Raw genomic sequence first — 16,879 nt, 5'->3', positions numbered from 1 at the left:
CAGGCAATGAAACCACCAGTTATAGGTCCAGGCTCCCCCTGGCCTGCAGGGGCCAATGCTGGCATCAAGAATGGAGGTCAGAGCCTGAACGGGAGAGGGTGGTGCATTTCCAGACCACTTCTTTGCATATTCCTCGGGAGCTAACATCCTCCAGTGAAGCCATGGGCTGCTAGGGAGGACAGCAGGATGGACCACCACAGCCCAGCAATTTGGCTCTTCTCCTGATGGTGGAATGGCAGCCTGCTGACTGGTGCAAGACCAAACAGCCCCTGAGGCCTGGTTAAGGGCCGTGTGTTCTAGAAGAGGATGTTTCCCAGCAGCTTCACCACTTGCAACATGGGGTGGGCTGGGAGACAGTGGGATTGATTCCTACAGCGGTTTGCGTTGAGTCGGCTGCTCATGTTAGATCCGGATGGGCAAAAAGTGGGCAGATGCATAGAAGTAGTCTGTAGTCTATAAGGCGCTATTCTAAGAAAGGAATTGTGATGACCAACGTTATTATGTGTGCAGCAGGGGTTGACCCCTGGAGGAGGGGGAGGTATATGAGGGAGGAATAAGAGGGGAAATGCAAAGCAGAGCATCTCTGCCCTGAGATACTCTGCCCCACACCACCCTCATGGCCTGAACGCTGTCTGCAGGGATCATCAGAGTATGGTTAAGATGAAGCCACTTGCCTGTGTGTGCTCAAGGGGAGGTGATAATTGACCCATAAAACAATTGCCAGGGACAAGTGAATTCCTATAAACCACATCCATGGTTGCTCTTGTGTTTTCCTTTGGTGCCCAGGACAATCTTATTTTGCAGCTTGCCCTAATGATCAAGCCAGCCGCTGGTCTGGCTTCCTTAAGTAGTTGCTAAAGCTGTTTCTGTTTTGTTTGTTTTTTGGGAAGGAGGTGCTTTTCCTATGTTTTGCAGCAGGGGTGCACGTAACAGCCGTGGATCTTTCCTATTTGTGGTAAGTGAAGTGAGTGGGACCCCCAGGGCCTGGGGCATTTTTGTGACCACACACCTATTGACTTGTTGGCTGGTTCTCTCCATTGCCAGGGGCCGAGGAGGATGTTGGCTGCGAGTGAGCTGTTTCTGTGATAGAAATTCTGGGATGGGAACTGGGAAATGACACATCACAAGTTTGAGGAGCGTCTGATCCTGAGATGACAAGAAGCTGCAGGCTTCCTTCTAAGGATTCCCCTTGGCAGGAAAACTTGAAAAATGAGCTTGGGCCGGTATAAAAAGAGGGAGCAACAGCAGAAAGAAATGGCATTTCCCCTGAGATTTAAGGGGAAGAGTGTCTCTAGGAGGGTGGTGTACTGTCTCCCCACTCTGGAGGAGCCTCGCCTCCCGCTGCCGGGAAGATCCCAGAAGACAGAAGAGCATTGAGGAGGGTGCACAGAGGTCCACAATGCCTCTGCTTGCACACCCACCCGTTACTGCCAGCCTATGATCTGAGCTCCTTGGACAGCAGCCCACTCCCTGTATACCGTCCCCTGGGCAGTAGTGGATACCCAGAGCCTGTGTGTGCGGAGGAGCAGGGATGGAAACTCAGAGGTCAAGACTGCCCCCGTCTCCAGTTCGGAGTGCTGATTTTCTTCTTGTCATTGGTGGGTGGGGATATAGGGTGCATGGACACATGCATACAAACGCCGAGACAGCACAAGGAAGGGATCATTTCCTGACAGAGGGTGACCCAGTCCCAGAGCTACTTTTTAAGGTCAAATATGAAAAGGCCATCAAGATGGTCCCAAAAGGATGTAGTACTTACAGATACGTATGCTGTCAGGCAGATGACCAAAGAGGCGGTGATGGCATAAGGGATGGACGTGTTGGGATTCTTGGCTTCCTCTCCAGTGGTGGCAATGATGTCAAAGCCAATGAAAGCATAGAAACACGTGGCTGCTCCTTGCAGCACCTGGTGGGACAATAGCATTTTTCACTCAGAGTGTCAGGGCAGCACGAGGGCCTAACATGTGGTACCAACAACTGCCCAGTGCTCGGCCGCGTCACTGAGCAGCAGAGGGAATAACATGGTGGGTCTCGTGCTCAGCACTTGAGTTCTGATCTCCTGTGCTTTCTAGCTGTGTGATCCTGGGCAATTCCCTCATGGGTAAAATGGAGATAAGAAGACTTATGGCCACATAAACACTGGGTTGTTCAACATATTCAAATCATTTCGGGAAATAAGTGGGGTTATAAGTAAATCAATAAACTGGCTATCCCTATGTCTTGCGGAACTCATTAACTAACCTCTCCGTGCCATATTTTCTTCCAATGGTTCTCAACCACAACCAGGGGTCCTATGACTTCCCTTAGGGGATGTTTGGAAATGTGAGGAGCTACTTGTGACTTTCACAGAGACGTGAGGTTTGCTTTCAGCATTTAGGGTACAGGACTCAAACGCTTCTGCACCAAGAATTGTCCTACTGACATTACCATTGGTGCCCTTCATAGATCATCTCTGTGGTAACACCTAGATCTGAAATGATAGAAAAGATTTTCAGATCTTCAGATATCCTACTGTCTTCCGTGGGGAGACAGGTAGAGACAGTCTGATTTTTCTGTCCCTTTGGGGCTCGAGTGTCCTAGCTGGGTTATAAGGCTGGAGAAGATATGCAGTGAGAGGCAGTGTCAGGCTGGGGAGGTGGTAACCAGTGACATCTGCTGGATGCCTGTTGGACTGAGCCTGCACGGCTGCAAGGGCGGGTGGGACTATAAGTCAAGATGTCAGTGCGAATCTTCTCTTAAGGAGTGTGTTACTTTCTTCCAAAGAATTGACTGAACTTTAGATGAAGTTTCCCCACCTTGGCATTCTCATTATCGGCTGAAAGCAAAAAGTGTGCCTGTCTGAATGCTTGGGGAATGTCCTTTCAGGGGAGGGTGAGAGAGCTTTTTCTAGACTTGTGTGTATGGGCCAGGGGCCTTGGCAACACGCAAGCTCTAGCCAGGGGTCCAGGGGTGAGCTTCATTGTAGAAGGATCATTTCTCCGCCTTTAATCCACATGTAGCTTACAAATGATGAAATTCAAAACATGTGCCAAGCAGATACCTGTGCCCAAAGTTTCACTCTTACCTCTCCCACTGGCTTCTCAGTAAATAAAATACTAAGTACTGGAATCGGCCAGGTACATGACAAACTGAATATCTTCTCAAACCTCAGAAGCAAGTTTGCTCACCTGTAAAATGACTTGGCCCTTTCTGTGGTCTTTCCCACTAGGATTCTAAAGTTCCAAGTCCCTAAGTGGGCATTCTTATCCTGGGGTCCGTTCAACTCAGGGTGGGAGTCTATGAACTTTGCTAAGAAAAGATTATATCTTTATTGTTAGTAACCTCTGACTAAACATAAGCATTTCTTTTAATTATGAATGTAAGTGACAAACTAATAGTACCTGTGATTTTGTCACCAAAGCAATCAGATATTTTTTCTATACTAGTAGATAATTGCAGAGATCTTGAAATATTTCTTGTGCTTATTGCTACTTCCAAATTACGATAGTTATTAGACACAGATATTAATATTTAAAACACTAATATAGAAGCACATTGTTATTATATCACAATTAAAAATGTTTTTATAACTATGTTTTAATATATTTGCTTTCTTTTGGATTCCTATGTAATTAGGTTATTCATTTATAAACACAATTCTCAGAAGGGGTCCATAGGCTTCATCAAACTGCCAAAGAGTCCATGGCACAAAATAATCTAAGAGCTGCTGGTCTATTCCAAACTCCTTTTTTTTTTTTTTTTTTTTTTTAACATTTATTTCTTTTTGAGAGAGAGAGAAAGAGAGACAGAGCATGAGCAGGGGAGGGGCAGATAGAGGGAGACACAGAATCCAAAGCAGGCTTCAGCCTCTGAGCTGTCAGCACAGAGCCCGATGCGGGGCTCAAACTCACAAACCATGAGATCGTGACCTGAGCCGAAGTCGGATGCTTAACTGACTGAGCCACCCAAGCACCCCATAAGAGCTGCTGGTCTATCCTAATAACTCAGGTAGAAAGAACTTCTCAAGGAATTGTCATCAAAGGACTGCTTTCTGGGAGAGGAGATATCTCAAAATTTACTTCAGTAAACTCCTTCATTTCAGGGAATGGAAAGTGTTTTGGCCTCCAGGTAAGGAGAGAAAACAGATCTCACTTCATTGTACCTGGAGGTTTACCGGTCTGGAAATGTGCTTGTTTCGCTTATCTAGCAAATGTTTTTGGTCTTTAAGGATAAACAGAGGCTGCGATTGCAGGCTCCCTAAACCTCCCCAATCAAGGAAAGCCTTGCTTTAAGATAGCTACCAGAAAACAGGTTCTGCTTTCTCTTCCTTTAACATCTTTCTTCCTTTACACGTACATACATACGTACGTGTGCGCGCACACACACACAGCTCCTGCAAATCATACAGATCTGTCAGGACAGTCAGTTGATGATGTATCACTCCCAGTTAGGATGTGCCATGAATAGTCCCTGTGCCTATTTGCTGTGGTCAGTTCTGGATGGAAAGTTCACAGATGTTGCAAGAGCTTACTGTTGAGGAAATGGGGTTGGAAGGATCTTAAAATAAGAACTTGGGGGCCAATCTACCCTAGAAAAAGGTGAGAGGTCTGTAAGCCACGCCTTGTGAGGAATCACTGGGGGCCCAGGGATGTCAAAGGTGAAGAAAAGAAGACTCAGTGGAAGACTTGGAGGACACCTTCCAATTTTGAAGTGCTGATCATGAAGCAGTTGGAGGAGAAATATACTGTAGGCTCCAGGGGAATCCCAACGCCATGCACAGCCATCCACAGGTTGGGGGTTGGGGGTGGGGATTGGATTTAGTTAGGAGAACAGATTTTACAGATTGTCAGACTTGGTGTGGTTCTGTCACATACTGGCTTGGTGACCTAGAATAAGTTCCTAACCTCTTGGAACCTCATTTTCTTAAATGGAGATGAAAGTGGTATTTAGTTCATAGGGTTGTTAACAAGGATTAAATGAGATAATACAGTGAACTGCAGTCATAGACTACAGCAGGTACTTAGTAAATATTAGCTCTTACCAGCAGTATTTTTTAATCACTATTATAAAATTTCTAGAACAGCTGAAACTCAAAGGCATAAACAAATTCTTCCTCCTCCTTTTTTTTTTTTAAAGGGCATATATTTTATTAATTGCTCCCTTGTGCCAGGCACTGTGCTTGGGGATGTGGATATAGTCATGAGCAAAAATACTGTGAGCTTAACCACCTGGGACTTGGAGTCTAGAGGATACTGCAAGACCTAAAATACAATATTGACTGTGGTAATAAACTGAATGAGATTAATAAGTGTCTATGTTATTTATGAAACACAAATTCTGCTGCTCTCCAAATAATTGAAAAAATAGATGGCAACTGCTGAAAATGATGAGATACCAGAATATTGACTATGGTCAAGTTGGGAATGGAGAGAATTAGTTTGCAAAGAGAATGTCTGTTAGCCTGAATTTGCTATGTAAAACTAGAAAGTCATTATAGTTGAAGGAAGACTGGATAGATCAAAGGTAGGACATTTGGAGGTTCTACTGCATTAGGCAGGAAACAGAATTTAACTCAGATGGTTTAAATGAAATGATTTCAGTGAAGGCCCATTGGCTAAGTCCATCAGGGAGCAACCAGCAAGGGGCCTTCTGGAGCACAGAACGGAGTATGAAAGATGGATAATGGATCTGGGGAGGGAGGAGAAATAGAAAAAACCCAGCATACCTGTCAAGATCAAACAGATCCTGGTCTAACAAGCTATAGATTAAATAAACACATTATCAAGGAGAAGATAATAAAATTAGCGAATAAGATCACCTTTTTGCCTAAGTTAGTTTTACTTAAGTTAGTTTGAATGAATTTTTCTTCCTTGCAAGCAAATGATTCCCAATTGATGAATACAAAAGAGCCAGGAAATGAAACTGGGTATGGGTCTGTCTCTACCCAAATAACCACTAAAATTATTCGCTCTCTCCAGACCTCAGATCTGGCCATTAGTATTTGTGATTAGGATTCCCTTCCAAGCACGAAAGAATGCGTATGTTCTTAGGAGTGAACATCTATGAATGAAATTGGTGGGTGAAGTGTGCGTATGTGCATGTTTCTGGGTTCGTTGGTGCTTTCACCTAGCTTTAAAAAATATTTCGCATAAATAAAAAATAGCATTGACTTTTTAATTTGACGACGTAAGTGGAAAGTTTTCCGTGGCAAAGCTGGTGTAGCTGCTCAGCCAGGCGATCCAGATCAGCTCATCCCTCTACAGAGCCTTTGTGGGGAAGCAGCACGTGCCTCAGTTGCTGGAGGGCTGCTGCTTACTTGGTTGTCGAAAGCAATGCCATTATAGCGGCATGCTGTTCAGTGTGTGGGGTCCCTAAAAGCTGGCCCTCTGTGTCTTGCTGATATTCAAGAGGCATAGGAATGAGGCAGCTCTCCATATTCTGCCTTGGCCAGTCTGCCAGATGTCTAGGAGATAATTGGGCACCTTTATATAATTCACTCCCACGGTAACAAGACAAAACTCCAACTTTAATAGCATTTTCTACCACCCTCAAGCTCCGGATATCTATTAGCAGCCTGTCCACAGTGACAGTGGAATGTGTTAATAGGTTCCAACAAATGAATTAAACTGTGGAGAACACGAAAGCCAACGTTTCCTTTGTTTGGAGGCGTTCAGCATTCCCCACACATGCTTGCTAAGGACCATTTTCCTTGGAGCTGTTTGTGCGGTGGAGTGTCTCATTTGGTTCAAGAGAAACCATAAGATAACATCAAGAACAAATAACATACAGGCAATACACATCCAACAGTGTCCAGGGGCTAAAGAACTGCAGATGGAAGCAGGGGTTCAGCTGAGGGACAGCAGTTACTTGATCTAGAGAAAAATGTTTGTTGTTCTTCGGCTCTTCAAGACCAAAGCAGCATCTGACCCAGAACCTGTAAGTGAGTAAACCATTCCTTAAGCTATTTTCTTTGGAAGGATGTGGTTGGGGCAGGGAAAGAGTAGGCTTGTGAAGGGTCTATGGCCAGAGGACAGATTGTTTATTATTAACCCTTTCAAAGTACTTGAGAATTGTGTGTCAAGTCAGGTACCGGCATCCTTATAAACCATCTCCTACATAACACAATGATCTCCCCCAGCCCATCCTACCAGAAGCGATTGAAGAGTAAAGTGGATTGGAGCTCTGTACTAGGCCCTTTGTCAGGGAGAAGGGTTGGGTTTTCCCTAAGGAGAAGTCTGCAGCTGTCGAGTAGTCAACTCACTTTTGTTGACAATTGTCAAGTAACGGAGTAGGGAGTGTGTTTATTCACTTGATGGATGTCATGTTCATGAGAGGGTTTCAGACCTTAAAAATTAGGATCCATATTCAAAGTGGCCTTGCTAGGGGCCATCTGGCTGGCTCAGTCAGTAGAGAACAAAACTCTTGATCTTGAGGTCATGAGTTCAAGCCTCACGTTGGGGTGAAGAGTTTACATAAAAAAAAAAAAAAAGAACGAAAAAGAAAAAAAAAAAAAAGAAGGAAAAAGAAAAAGAAAAAAACAAAACAAAACAAAACAAACCCAAAGTGGCCTTCATGGACTAGAAAAGTGACCAGAAAACAAAGTTGAGAAAGAACAGGTCCAGGCCAGTTTGTTAGGGAGGAAATGTACTATGCAGAAATCCAAGGCCGGGCAGATAGAGAAGAGGATGAGTCAGCAACATCCTCAAACTGGGCTGTCCTTTGTGCTCAGCTGATGCTTTTAGTCACAGCCACTAGAGCACATATTTGAATTCCCTGCAGGGATAATGGATTTGCAGCGAAAAATACAAAATCCCAGCCAGACCTTTTTGGTGGCCAGTGACAAGCCTACTCAAGATCGTAAGGTTGGGTTGCAGTGAGATTGCGAGGCCAAAGGTGCAAAGAGAGGCAATCGGTCCCGTGTGTCCAAACCAGGTTGGGGGATAGTGGAGTAAATAGGGCTCTGACTGAAGCAGAACTGGGATTGAATTTCAGATCCATTACCATCTAGATCTGTAGCCTTAACTTTTCTCAATTTAAGGTATTTTGATGTACGAGTAGAGACCATTGTCCTTATTTTGTAAGGCTGCTGTGAAGATGAAATGAAAAGTGTACATGAAAGAGTGCATCACAAAGAAAATGGTTCGTGTTAGGAACAGAATCCTTCCTTTCCTTTTTTATGCCTGACTTCAGATCTTCTTTTCTCGCCACAAAAGCTAGTGAGAACATGGGATATGTATAAATGGGGACCCCCTAAGGCTGGTTTGACTTAGTTTCTTCCTTGATGAGGTAGACTCCTGACTATCCTGAGGAGGGATATGGAGCCCTTGAGTGGGAAGAGGAGACCCCCAAAGAGAATAAATACCCCAGCACAAAGCACAGGGGGAAGGGTAAAAGATTCATTCATCTTTTTTGGCACGGGCACAGAAGAGATTGTTTCTAGTCTTTACGTGGGGCCTAGACTACAATGTATGCCATTTCGGTGAACTCTTAGGATTTTGAAAAGTAGACATGAACTGAGTAATTAAAAAAGGTTTTCAAATTGTTTTGCTGTGTTGTCTTGGTAAACAATGCACTTTGGCCTAGGTTGGTTTACGTGCCCAACTGTAGGTAAGAAGAGTAGCTAGACCACGTCTTAATGCTCCTCCTAGCTCGAAGACTTTATGACTCTGTAAAAGCTTAAAGGAAATGAAAATGTAACATGTTGGATGAATTACCTGATTGCATTTTTTAAAAGAAGGCTCAGATGGAAGGGGGTGATCATGCACAAGGTAGTCCATGAAGTAGAAAGCATGTCGTAGTCACATAGACCCAAGTAGGAATTTCAGTCCTGGCACTGACTAGCTAAGTGACCTCAGGTAAGCTCCCCAGCCTCTTTGAGCCTTGGATTCTCCACCTGTTAAGTTGGGGACAACAGCACCTCCTTTAAAGTTTTGTTATAAGAGTGACATAATATCCATAGAACACAATGCTGGGTACCTAACTGGTAGTCAATAAACTCTAGCTTCTTCCTCCTGTAATTATCACTATTGCTAACCACACAATGTGTACTAAAAAAACTATCCAAGATGTTATTCTTTTTTGGCAAACATTGGATACAATTAGTTTTCCCAGTTGGTGGATGAGAAAACCTGAGAGCACAGAAGTTAGCTGTTGGTCAAAGTCCTAACAGTAAGTCCATGACCCCCAAATGTCTTAGATTGTGAAAAAAAATGGTGGGAATTTGTGCGCTACAGTGGAAATGCAGTTGTGTTCCGGAAAAACACTTTTTTTTCTTTGCCACTCTTGTAATATATTGTTTCTCTTATTTGATAGGAAAGGAACGATTTGTATCGCAAGAGAATACAGACTCAGGGATCCAGAATAAGGTCAACAGTGTTTCTTTGTCTTTTCTAGTTTTAACCAGTTTTGGGATTTATTCACTTCAAGGAGGAGAGATGAACTTTGCGGTACTGTGGGATTCTTACAGATAAGCAGAAGACTAGAAATCTTGGCTCAGATTCCTCCTTTGCTTATTTCTTGGCATTGAACAGTGTGGCACGGTTCAGAATAAACAGGAGTTATTTTGAGTATTCTCCAAGAGAGATTTCTGGTCCCTGGACATCTTGGAGGAAAACCAGTCTAAGCAAAAGCTACACAAGCAAATCTGGGAGAGTCCTGGACATGCGTCTGCCAGTCGCATGGCAGTCTGCTAGGCGGCATGCCTTTCTCGGCCTCCATTTCTTCACCTGCTAGGTGAGGAGATAAGACCGGGTGATTTCTAAGACCTCTCCCAGCTCAAAATTCTCTGGTTTATGTTCTATTATTAAAAAAAAGAAAAAGGGATAGGTGGGTGAATTTTACCAATGAATTCATAAAGTAGGCATTTTTAGTCATACTAGAAAGAGGATCCAGACACAATTTAGAACTATTTATTAGCCAAGTAGTTGGCTTGCCACTCTGACCTTCCCATTTTTCTTTAGCATAAACCTCACCACCCAGATCATGGGGATGAGATCGGAAAATGTCCTTTTGGTCCAGACTGCTCTCTGGTCAACTCCCAGACCACTCCAGGTGGACTTTTGTGCTGTGAGCCACACCACTGGAATGGGATTTATGAGCGGCCCTCACTGGGCCGGCCCAGCTGCACTTAGACTTCAGTGGGGCTCTCCATATTGGGCCAAACATTGGGATTAAATTTAAAAACTGTTCTTTCTCTAGTTCTGTACCCAGGCAACACTCATCCCTTACCTACCCACCCACTCTCCCGGCTCCTTTACTGCCTTGTCTATTTAGGGCTGTCTGTCTCTCGGAAAATACTCTACAGAGATTCTATAGGACCAAGCTGTACAGGCTTTGGAGTCAGACCATCCTGCCTTTGGGTCTTGACTCTGCCAGTTACATTGTATGCTTAATAGTGAGCACACACTGACCTCTCCAAGTGCGAGTTTTTCATCTATAAGACCAGAATGTAAATATCTTCCTTGCAAGGTTCTTAGGACACCTAAATGTTACAAGCAGAGCACTTAGCATAAGATTAGGCATATTTCACGTGGCCAAAACATAAAATCTTTTCTTGTTATTTGTATAAAATAGGATCTCAATGAATGTGAAACAAATTAAAAAATTATATAGGAACCACTTTTTCAGAGCATTCCAATTAAATTCAGATAAAAAGTAATGAAACGGATGCCATGAAGATTACAGGACAGAGCAACATTTTCTTAAAAATATGTCTCAGACTAGCCACAAGATAGAAGGCAGAATGTGCAACAGCCATACTAGACTTTAGAAGTGAACTCACCCCTGACCAGCCGTGGGGCAAAAACTGGCCCTCAGCCCAGTATTTCCCATTGATGAAGAAGAGGCCTGCAATCATGATGAATGCCCATACTGCCAGATTCAGCACGTTGAGGACGTTGTTGAAGCCCACGGAATTCTTCACCCCCAGCGCAACAATGATGGTGACAATCACAGCAATTACTAGAGCCAGAAGGTCAGGGTATGATTTTTCACCTTTCCCTAGAGGGCAAAGATATGAGTTAATGTTGTTCAGAGGGGAGAAAGGGCCATGCAAACTCCCAGCACCGCTTCAGAGCATTTGCACGCAGCTCTGACAAGGGTAATCAGTTTGTCATGGAGGGAGGAGAGGCTTGCGTGTAAGTGTGTGTATGTATGAATGCATGTACCTACACTGTGGTCCACAAGTGTCTATTTGCAAATGGGAAGATTTTGAAATACAAGTAAGACGACCTGATATCCTGGACCAAAAATTGGGATACATGATATGACAATGACAACACAGCCTAGGGAACCATGGCACAGAACATTTGAAGTCAGAACCGTACTGACATATCGATGGTATAAAACATGGGTTTAACATGTCTTTTGAAAACTGGTTTATCTTCACAGTTGTTCAGTATAGAGTCCATAAATTTTCCATCCTAGTAATCTTTTCATTTTTAGAAAGTTTTAAAATGTGTATCTTTGAACGCTATTGGAAGAAGAGTATTCTTTGCATTTATGTGTATGTGTTTGCAGAGAAGATAAGCAGTGAACATACCCCCACCTGATTGGTCTTGTCTGTTGGCCAGTGGACTCCTGCTCTCTACAGAATGGAAAAGGCACTGCCTCAGCTGTCAGGGTCCTGAATTTCAGCTGTAGTTGTGCCCATGACCGGTTGTGTGGCCTTGGGCAAATGTCTCAGTTCCCTGGATCTCATTTGTAAAGTGAAGAGTTTGGACCACCTGATTTTGGAGGCCCTTTTGAGCTTAAAAATTCCATGAAATCAGTATATTGTGGAGATGTGGTCTTCATACTTTTTATCTTCTTATGGTATCTGCTTGCTTAGCATTTTTGTCAATTCTTCTGAGATAGGCACACCAAAGTCACATGACTAGCACACAGCCAAGAATCTATACTTGGAAGTTCTGGGACAAGACCCCCAAGTTTCCCCAACTATTGTGTGGCTTCCCACGAATATGAGAGGTTAAAGTCAGACATGAGGATGGGAAGCAAGGCAAGCGATGGATGGAGTGAGTGGTATTTGTTATGTGAGCTTCTGACTGTTCAGTGTTCACCCAGTTGTATTACCCCTTCCTTGACCTCTGCTAGACTGGAATCCATTTTTCCCTTTTAAAAGTATATTTTCTCATTTAAAAGTTAATACATGCTTATTTATAAAAATTAAAAAAAATCTGCCGAATCCACTAGAGAAGTTCCTTACTGTTATTTTTCCTGCATTGATCTCGTTTTTATATAGTTATTAACATAATGCGTATACAATTTGTATCCTTTGTCACATGACATTGCATCAAAAACATATTCCATATTATTACAACAGTCCTCCTAATCATCCTTTTAATTGCTACATAATATGCTTCCACAATTTACTTAATCGTTTGCTCCACTGTAGAGTATTTAGGCAGTTTCTAATCTTTAATATAAATAAGGCTGTGATGAATATCTTTTCATATAAAGCTTTTATGGAAATTAGAATGATTTCCTTAGCATAGATTCACAGAAGAAGAATTACTTTGCAAAAAAAAATAACAAAGAAGAAAGAAACATATTTAAGGGTCCTGATACATTTTGTCAAATTGAATCCTGAAGGAGGAACCCATTTGTTTGTTGGGGTAATTTTGCACGTTGGGGCAAGAGGATATGGCAGTCTCACCTAGGCCATTGAGGGTTCCCACAGTGTCCACCATCCAGCGGCTGATGGTGTGGTTTGCCAAGGAGTCGAACATGCTGCTCAGAGCACTGGCGCCGGCTGCAGTGCCAATCAGGTACTCCAGGATCAGGTTCCAGCCAATGAAAAATGCCACGAATTCTCCGACAGTGACGTAGCTGTAAGTGTAGGCTGACCCCGTTGTCTTGGGAACACGGACTCCGAACTCTGCATAGCAGACACCTGCGTGGGAAAAGCATATATGGGTGGGGGACTTTAGGAGATGAGATAACCTCTTGGTGGTCAACCATCTTGGGTACAAAATACTGGGAATCTCTGGGATCTTAGAACAAATACACAAAATTTTATGTATATGAATAAATTCAAGGCCAATTCTAATGTCTTTCAACGTCAGTTCTGAAAAACTTTTAACCTGAATGTTGGGGAAGAGAATCAGAACTAATTTTAATGGACTATTGGAAACTGCTCTTTGTTTAGAAAAATTCCTATTTGTTGTATGTGTCTCTGTCATGTTCTTTAGGTGTCCTTAGGTGTCAGAATGAGCACGGTCTAGTTCATGACTTGATGATATTAAGTTTACATTATGTATAATATTCTTCTCTTTCATTTTTACATATTACAGAGGTCCTCCTCATTTGACAATGATAGTTCAAGTGATCTATGAAGATTCTGAACTATATACGGGAGGCAGGATTGATACAAAATGCAAATATAAGTAAGTGTCTCTCTTTTTTTTTTTTTTTTTTTTTTTGAGAGAGAGTGAGCATGAATACCAATGGGGGAAGGAGAGAGAGAGAGAGAGGGAGAGAGAGAGAGAGAGAGAGACAGAGAGAGAGAGATTGAGAGAATCTTAAGCAGGCTCCACACTAGGTGGAGCTGATGAGGGGCTTGATCTCACAACCCTAAGATCATGACCTGAGCTAAAATCAAGAGTGGATGCTTAATCTACTGAGCCACCCAGATGCCCCTATTGCCTATCTTTGATGGAATTATAGATTAAATTAGAAAGAGACTGGGAATACACCAAGCTTCTGGGAACTAGGAGAGTTTCCTACATCTTGCTAGAGACTCTGGATGTGAGGCCAGTAGGTAGGATGCCAAGTTGGAGGACAAACCTAGGACAGCCTGGAGGAAACACACAGGAATGGGTTGTAGGAGGGATTTCAAAGTAAACTTTACCTTCATTACCAATTTTGTTAAGGGCCAACCCTGAGGTTCTCTCATCATAAATCGGGGAATAACAGTTCACTCTTTTGTGAATAAAGAGAGCAAATTTCTTCTCCTTTGAAGGGAGTGATATCAGTGCAAGGAGGCACAGAGATGTCAGAAGCCACGGCACAATGAGTGGTTAAAGGTGATGCACTTTCTCTTTTCCTCCCCCTTAGTGGTGCCGGCTCTCCAGGTGTCCATGTGAAAGGAGTGCTGGAGCAGGGGGGCTGTGCTCTTGTCTCAACTTTGCCTTGAACCTGTTCATCCCTTTATATTCAGTTTCCTTCTTTGTAAACTAAAGGAATTAGACAGGGATGCTCTCTTAAGGGCCTCCCTACTGTGACACTCTAGGATTCTACCTGTTACACTGAATTTTATGGATTTTGCTGCAAAACGCATTGAGCATGGTTCACTTTTCTTTTACATCAATTACTATATTGTTCTACATATGGAGACATTCTCAGGCCTAGCAAAGTCATCCGTCCCTGCACTGAATGACCTAGGCCACTGTTTGTTTTGAGTTCCTATGTTGGCTCCCTCCCCCACCTTTGTAAAACAGTTTTTCATCTCCCTCCTGGAGGTCAGACTATAAGTTGTTTCTTTTTGTTGCTGTCACAGGGATTACCTTGAACAGGCTGACCACCTCCTGTTCTAAATTGCCACTTCCAACACCTGATGTTTACATTGTTAGAGCGAGTCTAAAACTAAGAGGAAGTGGTCCCTGAAGGAAGGACTGGAGGAGTTTTCTATGAGGAGTGTATGGAGTGAATAAGCACTCTCTCCTGAAGAGAGTTGGGTTTGTGGATACACATTAGGTTGCCCTTCACAACTGTGAAGATAAACCAGTTTTCAAAAGACATGTTAAACCCATGTTTTATACCATCGATAGGCAGTGTGAGGAAAGGATTAGGAGGCAATCCTAATTCTGCTCTTGGGTATAGGATCCATAGCTTTACCCAAGAATTCTTACATCCTGTGAACTTCATCTTTTCACCCTTTTTACCCCTGATAATGCACACGGCTTACAAATAGAAAAATCTCAACCAATGCTTTTGAAACTGGCATTGATTTGATTGTAAATTTAATTTGGAGAGGCAATATTTTGAAGTTTGGGCAATCACTGGTTCTCTCCTTAATATTTGATCTGCCAAATTAGTTGTAAAAATTCCTAATTCACCATCAGAACTCACTTGCCAAGGGTAATTAGCAAATAGCCACGTCTTACTTAGGTCTTGTGAAGGAGCCAGTGCATTGCTGTCCTGAGGCAGAGGAAGAGGCCCTTAGCTGTGCACAGTGTAGGAGCATATGACATCAGTTGTTTATTTCCCAAGGTCCAGCTTGTATTCTGATAGGTGGAGTTTGGGAAGAACAGCAGGAAAACTAAATGAGACACTAACTAGGTAAGACAATTTCTGCTCCTAGAGACCATTCTTTTGGATGCATTGTAAAGGATTTTATTTTTACATCTTTCTGATTTATTTGTATGCAAGAATCCAGGCTTTTAGTGGGCATTAGAGACTATCCAGCCTGGCACTGAACCTCAGTGGTGAGGAGTAAGTGATCTCAACCCCAAATGTCCTGAAAAAAAAAAAAAAAAAAACAAACAAACAAAAAACCAACCTGGAAAATGTTGTCAATCACTCTACTTTTTTCAAAAAGATGGTGTGTAAGAGAAACATATTCAAAAGTGTCTTTCTAATTTAATAAGAAACAAGAACCAAAGAAAGGGAAACCTTGGTTTTTATCTTAGATTATATAATAGTTGAGTGTTGAAGAGCAAGTTACTTACCTAACATGGGTAAAGTGAAGGGGCCAGGTAGATAAACTTTAGGGTCCCTTCTAGTGTTACCATTCTTTGGTTTCACAGCCAGAATCAACTTTCAAACATTTGAGTCAATGGGGGCAGCTCCGGAGAAAATACTGGAAACCAGTAGTTTTCAGCAAAAGTAGTACTGCCATCTAGGGGGAATTTTGGAAATCTGTGGGGGTGTCCAAGGTTTTCATGATTGTGGACACTTGAGGCATTCAATGGGTAGGGAGCCATTAGACATTCTGCAGTGTGGGACTGTCCCACAGAATGAAGCATTTTCCTGTGTCTTACATAACTTCTGAGGGTCCCAAAGGACCTGTTTATGAAAACAAGTTTATAAATTAAAAAAACCTTTTTATAATTTCTGAGCCTGAATCTATCTCCATTTTAATACATTAAAAAAACCCACTTTTTTTACATTTTTTTTTTGATAGGCAGAAAGAGACAGAACACAAGTGGGGGAGGGGCAGAGAGAGAAGGAAACACAGAATCGGAAGCCAGCTCCAGGCTCTGAGCTGTCAGCACAGAGCCTGACACAGGGCTTGAACTCACAAACTGCTAGATCACGACCTGAGCTAAAGTCGGACGCTCAACCAACTGAGCCACCCAGGCGCCCCAATTTTAATACATTTTTAAGTTTATTTATTTATTTTGAGAGAGAGAGAGAGAGAGAGAGAGAGAGCACAGGAGCTGGAGAGAGGAGCAGAGAGAGAGAGAGGGACACAGAGAATCTTAAGCAGGCTCTGTGCTGTCATCACAGGGCCTGATGCGGGGCTTGATCTCATAAACTGTGAAATCATGACCTGAGCCGAAATCAAGAGTGGAATGCTTAACTGACTGAGCCACCCAGGTGCCCATATCTCCATTTTACATATTAACACAAAGTTATTTTTTTTTTCATGATTTTATATGCATTGAATTTTCCAGGGCTGTGACATCTGGGTAAATTGAGGGACAGTTGCAATTTGTTTTGTTTGGAATTAAGAGTTGGTCATTATTTTGGAAAACCACATCATCAACAGCAGCATAAGTCATGGTCTCTGAATATACAACAGCACACCTATGTGACTTGTGTTCACAGTTGTTCTACAAGTGACAGCAGACATCTGATGACTTCGTTACGTCTCCTATTGTTCTTATGCTCTAGCTTCTACACACTGAAATATTATTTTTACTAGACGTGACTCTTCTTTCGTTTACCTTCCATACTCAGG

The 16,879-nt window shown here is 42.8% G+C and overlaps 1 protein-coding gene across 1 annotated transcript in view; it reads right to left on the bottom strand.

The window, feature by feature from the left end:
• Window positions 1-16,879, bottom strand: part of SLC7A14 (solute carrier family 7 member 14) — a 111,113-nt gene that overhangs the window by 17,203 nt on the left and 77,031 nt on the right. The window contains exons 3-5 of the mRNA XM_042956028.1: window positions 12,632-12,868; window positions 10,760-10,977; window positions 1,760-1,906 (exon numbers count right to left, since the gene is read on the bottom strand). Of these exons, the coding sequence (XP_042811962.1) occupies window positions 1,760-1,906; window positions 10,760-10,977; window positions 12,632-12,868 (602 nt within the window). The remainder of the gene's footprint in view (window positions 1-1,759; window positions 1,907-10,759; window positions 10,978-12,631; window positions 12,869-16,879) is intronic.

The sequence above is a fragment of the Panthera leo genome, chromosome C2 (assembly GCF_018350215.1).
Source record: "Panthera leo isolate Ple1 chromosome C2, P.leo_Ple1_pat1.1, whole genome shotgun sequence".
In the NCBI taxonomy this organism is placed as follows: Eukaryota; Metazoa; Chordata; class Mammalia; order Carnivora; family Felidae; genus Panthera; species Panthera leo.
The sequence above is the reverse complement of the archived record's forward strand: the minus strand, read 5'-3'. Positions and strand labels throughout refer to the sequence as shown.